The following is a 13,046-nucleotide window of genomic DNA, read 5'->3' on the forward strand; positions in this document are numbered from 1 at the left end:
GAACCGTGGTTATTTAATTCACACTCAGTGTACATCGTCCCAGCTCCTAGATTTCATCACCATGTATTAAATTTACCCCTGAATGATTTGCATTCACCATACATTCCACATATGCATATTACATGTTCCTAATGATATTTTCAGGAATGGTGATGAATGCCATAAAAACTAACATCAAAGGAGAGAAAATATGTCTAGCCTCCTTCCGTTAAGCCTGTACCTCATTTCCAGGTACGGGCTTATTTCCTTCATCTTCTCAATGGCAGTGTATAAAATCGGTTTGAAAGCTGTAACCCATAATCTCCCTTTACTGGTGTTTCAGAATTCAAATGCTGCGCAGTCTAAGAGTGACCACAGAAAGAGAGGGAGCGCCATCTCCTGGCGAACAGATGATCTGCGCAGAGAAGCAAGGCTAATAAAGCATAATGACACCTTGGGTTCGATGCTCAGAACTCCTGCAGTAAAGCCAACAGCGCAAAACCCATACTGTCAGAACAGTGCAGAAAATTAGCTCACCAATGCTCAAAGGAAATGGTATTCAAATTATATGCACACCGTAAAAATGAAAGCAAGGAGGAACGTGCTTGGCGAATGTGCAGCGAAGGAGGAACGTGCTTGGCGAATGTGCAGCGGAGTTTCACGGTAAGCTCAGCTCTTGTGCGCATGCAGCAGAAAAACCCAAAAGTGAAGCACACATGGCTTCCCCTGACTCCCCCAGTAGTGACTAACCCCCTCCCACCCTGAAAAATACAACTTTAAAAACTTTTTTTGCCAGCCTCAAATATCATACTCAGGTCCATCGCAGCAGTATGCAGGTCCCTGGGGGGGAGAGGTGTGTGTGTGTCTGCGGAGGCATAGCAAAGGCATGGACGTCCTTCTTTCAAACATTTTGGACGTCCTGAACTGCCCCCCCCCCCCTCCCAGTGACGGCCAAATTTGAAGGGAGTGAAGTGAAGTGGCATGGAGGAGTGGCCTAGTGGTTAGAGCACTGGTCTTGCAATCCAGAGGTGGCTGGTTCAAATCCCACTGCTACTACTTGCAATCCAAAATCCAAATAAATAAATAAAGGGGGTGTCAGAGGCATAGCAAAGGCATGGATGTCCTTCTCACAGAAACATCCACACTTTGGACATCGCAGGGACACGTGGCTGCTCTGCACTGGCTTCCCCTCCTTAGGAAGGAAATTGTGAGCAAATGAGCTAACAGCAAGCAGCTCATTTGCATGCAATTTCCTTCATGCAAGCACGTTCCTTTCCAAATTGGTAAGGGAAGGGCTTTTTCCGTTCAGTTAGTGCATCAGTTAGTCCACTGCAGTGCTCCCTAGGGTGCCCGGTTGGTGTCCTTGCATGTCAGGGGGACCAGTGCACTATGAATGCTGGCTCCTTCCATGACCAAATGAGTTGGATTTGGTCATTTTTGAGATGGGCATCCTCGATTTCCGTTATCGCCAAAAACCGGGGACGACCATCTCTAAGGTCGACCTAAATGTGGAGATTTGGGCGTCCCCGACCATATTATTGAAACGAAAGATGGCCGCCCATCTTGTTTCGATAATACGGGTTTCACCGCCACTTCGCAGGGATGAAAGAGGACGCCGTCAGGAAAACTTGGGCACCCCATTCGATTATGCCTTTCCACATCTTTTTTGAGATGCGGTGACCAGAATTGAACACAATATTCGAGGTGCGGTCGCACCATGGAGTAATACAAAGGCATTATAATGTCCTAATTTTTCTTTTCCATTCCTTTCCTAATAATATTTAACATTCTTTTTGCTTTCTTAGCCACAGCAGCACACTGAGCAGAAGGTTTCAATGTATCATCAACAACGACACCTAGATCCCTTTCTTGGTCGGTGACTCCTAACATGGAACCTTGCATGACGTAACTATAATTCGGGTTTCTCTTTCCCACATTCATCACTTTGCACTTGTTCACATTAACGTCATCTGCCATTTAGATGCCCAGTCTCCCAGTCTCGTAAAGTCCTCTTGTAATTTTTCACAATCCTCTTGCAATTTAACAACTTTGAATAACTTTGTGTCGTCAGCAAATTTAATTACCTCACTAGTTACTCCCATCTCTAGGTCACTTATAAATATGTTAAAAAGCAGCGGTCCCAGCACAGACCCTTTGGGAACCCCACTAACTACCATTCTCCATTGAGAATACTGACCATTTAACCCTACTCTCTGTTTTCTATCCTTTAATCAGTTTTTAATTCACAATAGAACACTACCTCCTGATAATCTGATCGTGAGCACTTGTGCCTAGGCCGAGGCTTAGGAAGGACCGTGGCCAAGGCCTAGGTAGACCAAACAGGCGCTAAGCAATACCACAGGCCACAATGCCCCATACACTCAGGACAATCAACAAGCACCACCAGAAAAGGGAGATAGACCACTCAGGTGGGCCGCAAGGCCAATCCGGAACCCACTCGTACAGATTCCAAGGGTAGAGGCCTCACGGCCAAACTGGAACCGAATCATACACTAGGGAAGGGCAAAGAACAACGAGGGGTCCCCAAAGGGACTGGAGCTCAAGCAGCGCTAGCCAGTGACACAAAGGGAAGGGCGATAGACAAAACTGGAGGATACAGCCTACGACCAGAGGGAGAGAATACAAACAAAGGCTACACACAAACTCAGGAAGCGGAGGGCAAAACCCACAGGGAAAAAGGAAAAGCAGGGGACAGAATGGGACTCTATAGACACGGATTCTACAAGAGTGAAGCTCCACAGGAATGGCTAAACAGGTAAAAACAGGCTGAAGGAAAAGGCTGCTTTCAAATAAAGACAGGAAAAAAGCAGGCACACAAGAGTACAGAAAGGGATAAGGCAGACACCAGAGGAAGGCTACCTAACAGAGGCAGTGCACACAGGAGGCAAATACCAAGCACTGCACATAAAGGGTTAACACTGAGTACAGGGAAACTTAAACAAACAAAGCAGGAACGAGCTTACCACAGACAGAAAGGCTGCCTAACAGAAGCAGGACTCACAGAAGACAAATATCAAGCTCTGCTCATAAAGGGTTAACACTGAGTAAAGGGAAACTTAAACAAACAAAGCAGGAAACAATATAGCAGGGACAGAAAGGCTGCTTAACAGAGGCAGGGAGAGACAAGGCAGAAGACAGACCCAGCTGTCATGCAGAGAAGCAATTAAGGACACACTGGTTACAACCAGCACACACACACAAACACGGAGACCACAAACAAATGGAGAGCAAGCAAAACTGCTCAAAATACACACTGTGCCACAAGCACAGACAGAGAAAGAGAACCAGAGCTCAGCTGACAGGAATTAACACTAGAGCGTATGCTGTAGGGAGAGGTAACTTTATATTGGTCTGACTTCTGACATTTACTGCTTCAGACATCAGCTCAATCCCTGGCAGGCCAATCAGAAGCGAGTCCCAGTCATTCCCCTGCCTGTCTCAGTAGAATCATAACACCTCCTATCCCATGACTATCCAATTTCCTCTGGAGTCTTTCATAAGGTACTTTGTCAAACGTCTTCTGAAGATCCAGATACACAAGATCAACTGGCTCACCCTTATCCACATGTTTGTTCACCCCTTCAAAGAAATGTAATAGATTGGTGAGGCAAGATTTCCCTTCACTAAATCCAAGTTGGCGGGTCTCATTAATCCATGCTTTCGAATATGCTCTGGAACAATCTCCCTTCCCTTATAGGGGTGAATTCTATAAATGGTGCCTAAACAATTATTGCCAAAATGAACGCTTAAGCGCTATGTTAGGCACAGTTTATAGAACAGCGCTTAAGCTCAAGGGTTGTACGTAAATTTGGGTGCATCCATTCGCACCAAAGAAAATGTACACATGGAGCCCCCTTAGTCTGTAATTGCACATCTAACTGGAATCCATGCCCATGCTCCATCCTGAAATACCCATGACCCTCCCATTTCCATGCCCCCTTTTCTAGTACACATGTAAAATTTAGGTATGGAGCATTCACCTACATTTATGCACATATATGTTAATTGAGTTCAATTAGTGCCAATAATTGGTTGAAAAGCCATTATTGGTGCTAATTGGCTCATTATTCAGTTAGGTTTACACGTAATTTAGGCAGACACCCAAATCTGCATGCTCATCTCTAAGCACCTTTTATTGAATTGGGAGAATAATGTAATGAATAAGCCTTCCCAATATTTAAAACTGAAGGCAAATTTTTGCCACCTTGCCTTTGGGGTCTCAGAGACAGGTGCTACCTGACTGGTTGTCTCCTCTTGACTGATTGTTTATCTTGCCTGTGTTATACATTGGCATTCTTTTCTTTTAATTTTATATTTTGTTATTTAGCAATAGTACACCACTTAGATCCATCGGTTTGGAATCCACAGTATAATATTTTTTAATAAACCATAACAGATATTTATCGCTTTCTGGTTGAAAGTTAGACCACATAAACAGATAACTCATAAATTCAGCAGTTGAATTTCACTGCTGAATCTGTACATTAGTCACCATCCTTGGCCTGTCCTAAACAAAGCCACTTTTCAGAAGTTTGTGGAGGCTAAAGAGGGGTGGGTACGTTAAATTCGGGTGGGGGGGCTGGTGACACTTATGTCAGCAGTAAATAGACAGTAGGTCACATTTGAACACAGCAGGGAAGAACTCTTGTACTGTGTGGCTCTGGTGCTGCTGCATGTTGTTAATTAACACAAAACCCTATAAAAGTCACTCAAGACCTATAAAACTATTCTACCATACCATATAACACTAATTTCCAGGAGTCACACAACAAGGCCCTACCTAGGGAAAGACAGCACTATAAACATTGCAATGGCAGTAGAACATCAATACAGCTATTGGGAAAACTAAATAAGTTGGCTTAGTACCAATCATTCAATGTCTTTTCCATTCATACAGATAGACCCTCACCAAGTATAAAACAAGTAACCCCCAAACTAAAAATAGAAATAAGCAGACAAACTGAACCCCCAGAAACCCAGACTCTGCTTATATTGCAACAGAGGGTAGGGTTAAAGGACCATGACACCCAATGGATGAGGGTGAATAGTGGAGTTCCGCAGGGATCAGTTCTGGGACTGGTGCTATTTAACATATTTACAAATGATATGGCAATCGTTAGAGGCAAAAGCACATAGTTAAAACTTATTTAGCTATAATAAAAGCAAAAAGTTGGCAAAAAGAATCGGTTGGACCGCTAGATGACCGAGGAGTAAGAGAGGTAATCAGGGAAGACAAAGCCATAGCAGAAAGATTAAATGAATAGTTGAGGTCTGGAACTCTTTCCCAGAGGATGTAGTAATAGCAGCATATCTGGGTTTTAAAAAGGCTCAGTGTATTCTTTCCACCTTCCCTTGATATTTTCAGCATCATTCAACATGGATCCTCGAGCATCTTAACATGTCAATTTGATAATGGAATTTTCATCTTGTTCTTTCTCATATTTTCTGAATCTAATTCCTTACATACATTGTTGTAGTATTTCTCTTTGTCTTATCTTGTAGTAATTTGGACATTCTGGCTAAGTTACTTGATTGTCTCTCTTTCTACTCTAGCTGTAGCTTCTCTAAGTTTCCAAGCGATTTTGAGAGTTTATTAAGTCAATCATTTTGGCCATTTTTATGCTTTTTCACCTTTTGCAGGGACTTTTCACTTTCTTCTAGTACTACTTTCTTGAAGTCTTCCCATAACTGTTCTGGCACTCTTTCATTAGTATCCAATGTGGTAAACCAATTTCACAAACAGCCTTCAAATTACATTGGTATATCTTGAAGATCATATTTTGCTATGTTCATGACAGGCTTGCTTTGCATACCAGTAGCTGGTGATCTGTACCACGTTCATCTCCAGGCTTTGTCTTTGTTGATGTTATTGAGCATTTCCATCCCTGACTCCACAGATGTAGTCAATTTTTGACTTTTGTACAATTCACCGAGTGAAGTCCCATGTGTACAGTCATAGTTTGTGTTGCTGGAAGAAGGTGAGTGAAATGAACAAATTGTTTGTTCTGGAGTTCTATCAAATGTTATCAAGCTTTGTTCCTGTTGCTGAGCCCATATGTTCAAACCACTTTTATGTTCCAGTCACCTGTATCAGTATAATTTGTTTGCATGTCCTGACAATTTCAGATTCTATTTGTTTGTAGAACTGATCAACTTTGTCCTCTTCTGTATTTGAGTGTTCCTCAGAGACAGACAAAGATTAAGCGGTTGATAAACCCATGGTGGTAAGCAGCTGACAAGCTGCTTCCAGCCACAGTCTGAACTAACCCTGGGGGCATGTGCAGCCAATATTTAGACCGATGCCTGGTTAACTCGCCACTTAAACTTAGGACAGCTGTTTAGCTGTCCTAAATAGTGCAGTTACTTAACTGGTTAGTGGTTAGGGGATGGCTGGTTAACAGACATTCAGTGGCACTAACTGTTCAGTGCTGCTGAATATCAGGTGCTGGCTTGCTTATCAAGGTTTAACTGGGTCGGGATCCTCCCCTGCGCAGATCAACCCTTTTGAATATCGACCCCCTAAATATTCACTGACTGCATTCTATTGCATTACAGCTCTTGCAAGTTTTTCATAATTATAAATACAAAATGCTGGTTTTACTCTAAAGAGTCTTCAGCTCTTCCCGAGTAGCCTGCTAAGTGCCTTCTGCCCTGAGAGGCTCATCTTTCAGTGCTATATTATAATTTGTTTCATTGTAGCTATCCACTGAAGATTTTAAGGTCTTTCTTCAGCACGTTAATGCCAGTGTTGTTGCCATTGTCACAGAATATGATCCTCTGTCACCAACACTGTCCCATACTGCTGCTGTCCATGTCTGGCACCTCAGCTGAGGCTTCTCTAACCTGGGAGACCCTGTCAGTAGTTAACCTACCAATGGCATAGCTCTCACCATCACTAATGCACACAAGCTTTTGTGGCATGACGAGCCACAAACAAGCAAGTGTTTGTTTTATGGTTGCATTTCTGAAGTAGGTTGTGAAAACTGTAAGGCTGTTTATAATGATTCTGCATACTGTTTTAGATTCTTTAATTTCAAATTTTCAGTTTATATTTTGTATTTCTTATCTTTTAATTACTTTTTATTCTTTAATATTTTTAGGGCTGTATTTTGATTACAATTTCTAATTGTTACTAATTACACGATTAATTGTGCCATTAATGGTATTTTATTTATTTTTGTTCCCACTGCAGTTCCTTGTGACTCTGGGCAATGAAGGGTTAACATTTTAATCAAAATGCAGTCTAGTTTATTTATTTACTATCATTGTATTCTGGTGTATTGTATTACTATAGGAGGATGTTTTGTACATCTGCTATGCACTCACAGATGAATTTATTTTGTATAAGGGTGTATTGTATCCTTTCTATGAACTTTTAGAATCCACAATGAACTTCATGGTAAAGTGGAATATAATACATGGTTTTATTAAACTAAGTTACCTGAATGTAAAAATGCAGATTTGAAAAAGGCAAGCAATAAGTCTAAAATCTAAATTGAACTATTTTGACTATATGCTACCTCGTTTCTAATATTATCATTTGTATTTTCCATTTATAGAACATACAAATTTTATTAGGCGAGCAGTTTATGAAAACCATAAGGAGCACAGAAGTTGACCTTCAAACGATTTACCTAGCTAACATTAGATTCTGACCTGGCAAATCCGCCAGGTAAAAATGTATCCCTTTAACTGGCAACATTTCTGCGTTGAAAATCTCAAGCCCCCTCAAATTTAGTTGAGGGAAATAGTGGCTGGGATTGAGGCTTTCGTGATGCAGGCTTTCAAACTTAGACCTAGATTTACTAAAGTATGCTACTGTTAGCGTGCATTAATGTGTGTTTAGCATGAGTTATTTACCTCAAGTCACAATTAATGGAATGGAACCTATTAACTAATAACTGCATTAGTGTTAACTGCATTAGAATATGCTAATTTTTTGCACCTTATAATAGCTGCAGTCCTAAGTCAGTGTTGTGCTGTAGCTTGTCCCTAGTCCATCTTTCTGGAACAGGAAATCAGCACGAATCACCATTTTCATATATAATCAAGACACATATACTATTTACATAATTTATTTAAAAGTTTACACTGGTGCTTCACTATAGATTTCTTACTGATACTTTCCACAGTTAACATAAACAACGTGTACAATTGAATCCAAAATATACTCAAACAGGCCGTAAAATGTCCTTATTTCAAATTGTCTGACTTTCCATTACACAGACAACAACAGTCTATGGCTTTTAAAATACTACCTAACTCCCCTGTCAGTTCTTTGAAAGCAAATCTGCCTTGACATTAGTCTAACGCCAAGCAAAGAAGATGGAGCAAAAAAGACCTCTCTCAGATGGTGTCCGCAGTAAATTCTTTATTCAAATCAATAAAAAAGCGACCCGACAAGAGTCGTGTTTCGGCCCTATCAGCCTGTGTCAGGGGTCTAGGAATTCGTAAAACAGTATGTATTCCTAAAACAATTAGATTGCAGCCAAATCTCCTATGATGTCACACACAAATCTCACTGCAACAGACATCAAGTTCCTATCTCATTTCAGAGTCTAACAACCAAGACCTGCAGGTATCCCTTGTCTTATAGCTTTGCAGCTCTGCTTCTTCTGGGCTCTGTTGCTTCCTTCACCCTCTGCATATCTGCAAATATATCTGACCATATACTTCCATTCACCAACAGACTGGTCCCTCATGTCTGATTACCTTTTCCTGAGCCCTACCTGCTTTCTTACCACATCTCTCAGGCTGCCTGTTTTAATGTCAGCTTACTTTCTGGCAGTTCACGACTCTCAGAGAGTACAGTTCTTAGCATTCCCATGAGCTCATTTTTTTTTAACTCTTCTGTTCTTTGGAGCTCCCTCTAGCATTAGATTGCAGTATCACCAGTGGCATATTGCCCACTGTGTCACGGGCAGTTAGCATGATTTTTATAGCTGACTAAATTTATTTGAGTAACCGTAGCCTCAGACTCACAAGCTTACATTTTTCTGCTCAGATTTTCAGTATGTAGAGTTTATCAGATACTCAGCCACACAGTTAGCTGATCAAGTGCAGCTAAATATCAGCCAGATAAATATACTCTGGTTTTAGAATATTAACAGTCACCACCTTGTCACTGGGTTGTTGAATGTATATAGGCACTACCCTTCACAAGTATCAATAAATGCCCACTTAATATAACATAAAATCAGTAATCAAAATTTTGTATGTTATATAGAGCTGTATGTGTGATCACTGTTATATATATATATATATATATATATATATATATATATATATATATATATACAGCGCAAACCGCTTAAGTGCAAGGGTCTGGGACCAAAGAAATACATGCAGTTAACTTAACCGGAGCGTGCACTTAACCTTTGTGACCCAAAGAAGCTTGGCATCTGATAAACATATGTACAGTACTGTTTATTATACGTACAGTATACAGTCTCCGTTAACTGACGTTAGGCTTACTTGAAGTAATCAGTCATAGTCCTCTGTACACTCTTGTGTCTGTGAGTTCCATAGACTATGTCTGCCAGACGGTAAAAACTGTCATAGCACTGACATCCAGTGGCCTCCAGATAGGCCCGCATGATGTTGAGACTCTCTAGCACTCTTGCAAAAGTGACAGGAGGTTGTTGAATTTCGTCAGCATGTGCCTCGCTGCTCATTTCATCAACCGTTGCCTGCGTGTAGGCACATATCTCGACATCAGTGCTGTCGTCAGCTGTTTGTAGATCATAATCAACAGCTACGTAGTGATGAAACTCCTCTTCAGTAACACCGGCTGGGATGTCAAGAGCCTGTTCATCTGACGTGTTTGCAACAGCTGCATCTGTTTCGTCCCTCTCCACATCCTTAACAAAGCTTGCCCGCTTGTAGCAGGTCACAATGGTTGCCTGTGTAACATGATTCCAGGCTTCTTTCTGCATATGTAGGGAATCCAACAGTGATAGATTACGAGCCAGTTCAACAGCATGTTTATCCTTTCCAGTCTGGTCATCCATAACGCTCATCAGACGACGTAGCACAAGAGCCCGATAATGTTGTTTGAAATTGGCTATTATAATTATAATCCATAGGTTGGATCAGAGAGGTAGTGTTTGGTGGCAGGAAGACCACCTTGACGTTAGACAGCCTGACATCATCACTGTGTGCAGCAAATTATCACAAAGCAACAAAATCTGACGCTTTTCTGCCCGCATTCTAGTGTCTAACTTCTTTAGCCATTGCTTCCAAATTTCCCCAGTCATCCATGAATTTGCATTAGCCTTGTATGACACAAGAAGTTGCTTAACATTCTTGAAGCAACGGGGATGCTTGCTCTTTCCAATGACGAGTGGTTCCAACATCTAACTCCCATCCATATTGCAGCAAAGGAGGATTGTCAGTCGGTTCTTCGACGTTTTAATTCCTGTAGTTTCGGCTTGTTTGAATGCAAGTGTTCCATCAGGAATCGCTCGCCAGTAGAGACCGTTTTCGTCAGCATTGAAAATGTCACGAGGTGCAAACTTGTTCAAGATGGTAGGAAGAACTGAAACAACCCAATTTTCAGCACCAAAGTCATCAGTGTCTTGTTTTTCACTATGCTGTTTCTTGAATTTTATGTTGTTCCTCTCCTTCCATCTTTCCAACCATCCAACAGTGCAGGGGCGTAGCCAGACAGCAGATTTTGGGTGGGCCTAGGCAACAAGTGGGTGGGCACCGAGAGTTCTCCCTCCCCCACACACACCAAAAAAAAAAAAAATCTCAGCTGGCGGGAAAATGCTTCCCTCCAACTTAGCAGTCTGCAGCAGGCAGGCATTGAAAACGGAGCATATGCAGGTACCGGTATTGTGGAGAGCAGCGTTTTTGTTACAATTGGGGAAGTCTTCAGCTTGCGGAGCTTGGGATCCCCAACAGCTACCGCTAAGCGTGTGCTACTGTTGGGTGAGCCTGAGCCCTAACTAGGTGGGCCTCAGCCCACCCAGGCCCACCTGTGGCTACGCCACTGCAACAGTGGCTTTGAATTCAGTTAGTCCAAGACTTTCAGCTAGCTGATTAGCTTTCTCTATAAGCAGTGGACCACTGACAGGAAACTGTCTGCTCCTGACTTGAGAAAACCACCAAAGAAGAGCATCTTCTACATCCTCAGCTTTTCCCGCCCGTTTACGTTTCCTGTGTGGATTTGTATTGTTTTGCCAGTCTTCCAGAAGCTGATCTTTCTGCTTCAAGATACATGAAATTTGACTGGAATTGACACCATATTCTTTAGCAATAGATGCTTGACTTTGTTTGTTTTCTAATTTTTTAAGAACTTCTATTCATTCAGCCACTGTTAAAGTCTTACAGTTGCACAATGACGACGACTCCAATGTACACTCTTAACAACTTTCTTTTGCTTATTCTGCCTGTAGCAGTTAACCAATGAGATTTCAAATTTATCACCCCTTTGTCACGTGCCAATCGGCTTCCATATTCCATGCGTGTGCTTATGCGGAGTCTTTCCTGCAGAGGAGCGGTGGTGCGCTAAACCGAATTTTGTCCCCATAGAAATTGATGGCGCCAAAAACGGGACCGAAGTACGGCATGCAGTTAAACAGAGCATGCGCTTATCCAACGTGCACTTAAATGGAGTGCACTGTATGTTACCATCAGAGGTAACTGACGGTACACCATATGTAGCATTTTACATGTGGTGACTTAATTCATACCTTTCTCATCATCGGTCTTTGATGTTCATGTATATATTTTTTTAGAATTTTATAATTACATAAGTTCCTTCTACGTTATTATTCAACCTGTCTTGAATTAGCCCACTTCAGAATGCCTAAAAAGTGCATGTGGAGATTGCAATAAGCATATTTATAGCTACATTATATAGAGACATGTTTAACTCAAGGGAATAAAGTTGGCATACACAATGGTATTTCCAAATCTGCATGCCTAGTTTGCCCATTTTTCCTCTGCCTGTAGAGAAAGTAGGTGCAAAATGTATGGGAACATCTGTGCTCATCCTCCCATGTAGAATTTTCAAAATAAAACTATATGCATCATTATGTTTGAAAATTTCACTTTGCAGCTAGAGAGGTTAAAGAAAACTGCCCTCATGGAAAGACAAAAAGACCTCCCAGGCTCTCCCATACTGCAAACCCTGCTTGTTCTCCAGTGTCCCCCACTCCCCTCCACCACCACCATCACTACCACCACTGTGGTTCTTCTCTGCTTATCCCAGGCTTCCTCAAACTTATTTTTAAACCCAGTATACATTCTGTATTCTCCTGCATACGTACTTACCACTGCTTTGCAGATTCCAGGGTTCATGTGTAAGACTCAGGAGTGCAACAGTATGCACCAATAAAATAGTATAAAACAGTGGGTACATGGTTTCATAGTTACAAGGTATATGTAGGCCTACAGTATTCATTGTATTTAACTATTGTTCTAACAGCAAAGGCAACTGTTCATAGGCAGGAATATTACCTGTAACTGATCAATCATTTTTATTTAATTTCTACTTTGATTGCTAGAACTCACTATGAAATACACAGAAGTTCATTGTAACTTCACTTCAAAGTCAATAAACTCTGACCTTACTGTGCCAGTCAGATGTTTGCCTGGAAAACAGGGAACAGGACTCAAAACTCCAAAGGTCACATTAACCTGTGCATTCTACGCATTAGCCCATCCTCCCCCATCCCTATGGCAGTTCCAGTATCATATTATACATAGAAAATCAAATGCTAAATTTAATCCTTGCCAAATGCTAGATATAAGAGAATTTGTCATCAAATAATTATTTTGTAAGCATTAAAATCCTAACCCTGGGCATTCTGTTTTCACTAATGAGACATGAGGAAAAACAGAGAGAACTCTGTTAATATAATTATTAACACATAATTATTTTTCCTAAATGTCAGGAGAGTTATCATGCCTAATCCTAATTCAAATTTAAAACCCAAAATCAAGTTCTGCGTAAAATTAGAGCAGCATTGCTGTCATTCTACTCCTTCTAAAAATGCAAGTTCAGATTGTCATGGCCAGACCCATTCTAAAGGAACACC

General features: G+C 41.4%; 1 protein-coding gene across 1 annotated transcript in view; it reads right to left on the reverse strand.

Annotated features, from left to right (window-relative positions):
• Positions 1–12,403, reverse strand: part of LOC115462504 (vitamin D-binding protein-like) — a 91,073-nt gene extending 78,670 nt beyond the window's left edge. The window contains exon 1 of the mRNA XM_030192498.1: positions 12,280–12,403. Coding sequence (XP_030048358.1) covers positions 12,280–12,367 — 88 coding nt within the window. The 5' untranslated portion in view covers positions 12,368–12,403. The remainder of the gene's footprint in view (positions 1–12,279) is intronic.
• Between the last annotated feature and the right edge of the window lie 643 nt (positions 12,404–13,046).

Source organism: Microcaecilia unicolor, chromosome 2, assembly GCF_901765095.1.
Source record: "Microcaecilia unicolor chromosome 2, aMicUni1.1, whole genome shotgun sequence".
In the NCBI taxonomy this organism is placed as follows: Eukaryota; Metazoa; Chordata; class Amphibia; order Gymnophiona; family Siphonopidae; genus Microcaecilia; species Microcaecilia unicolor.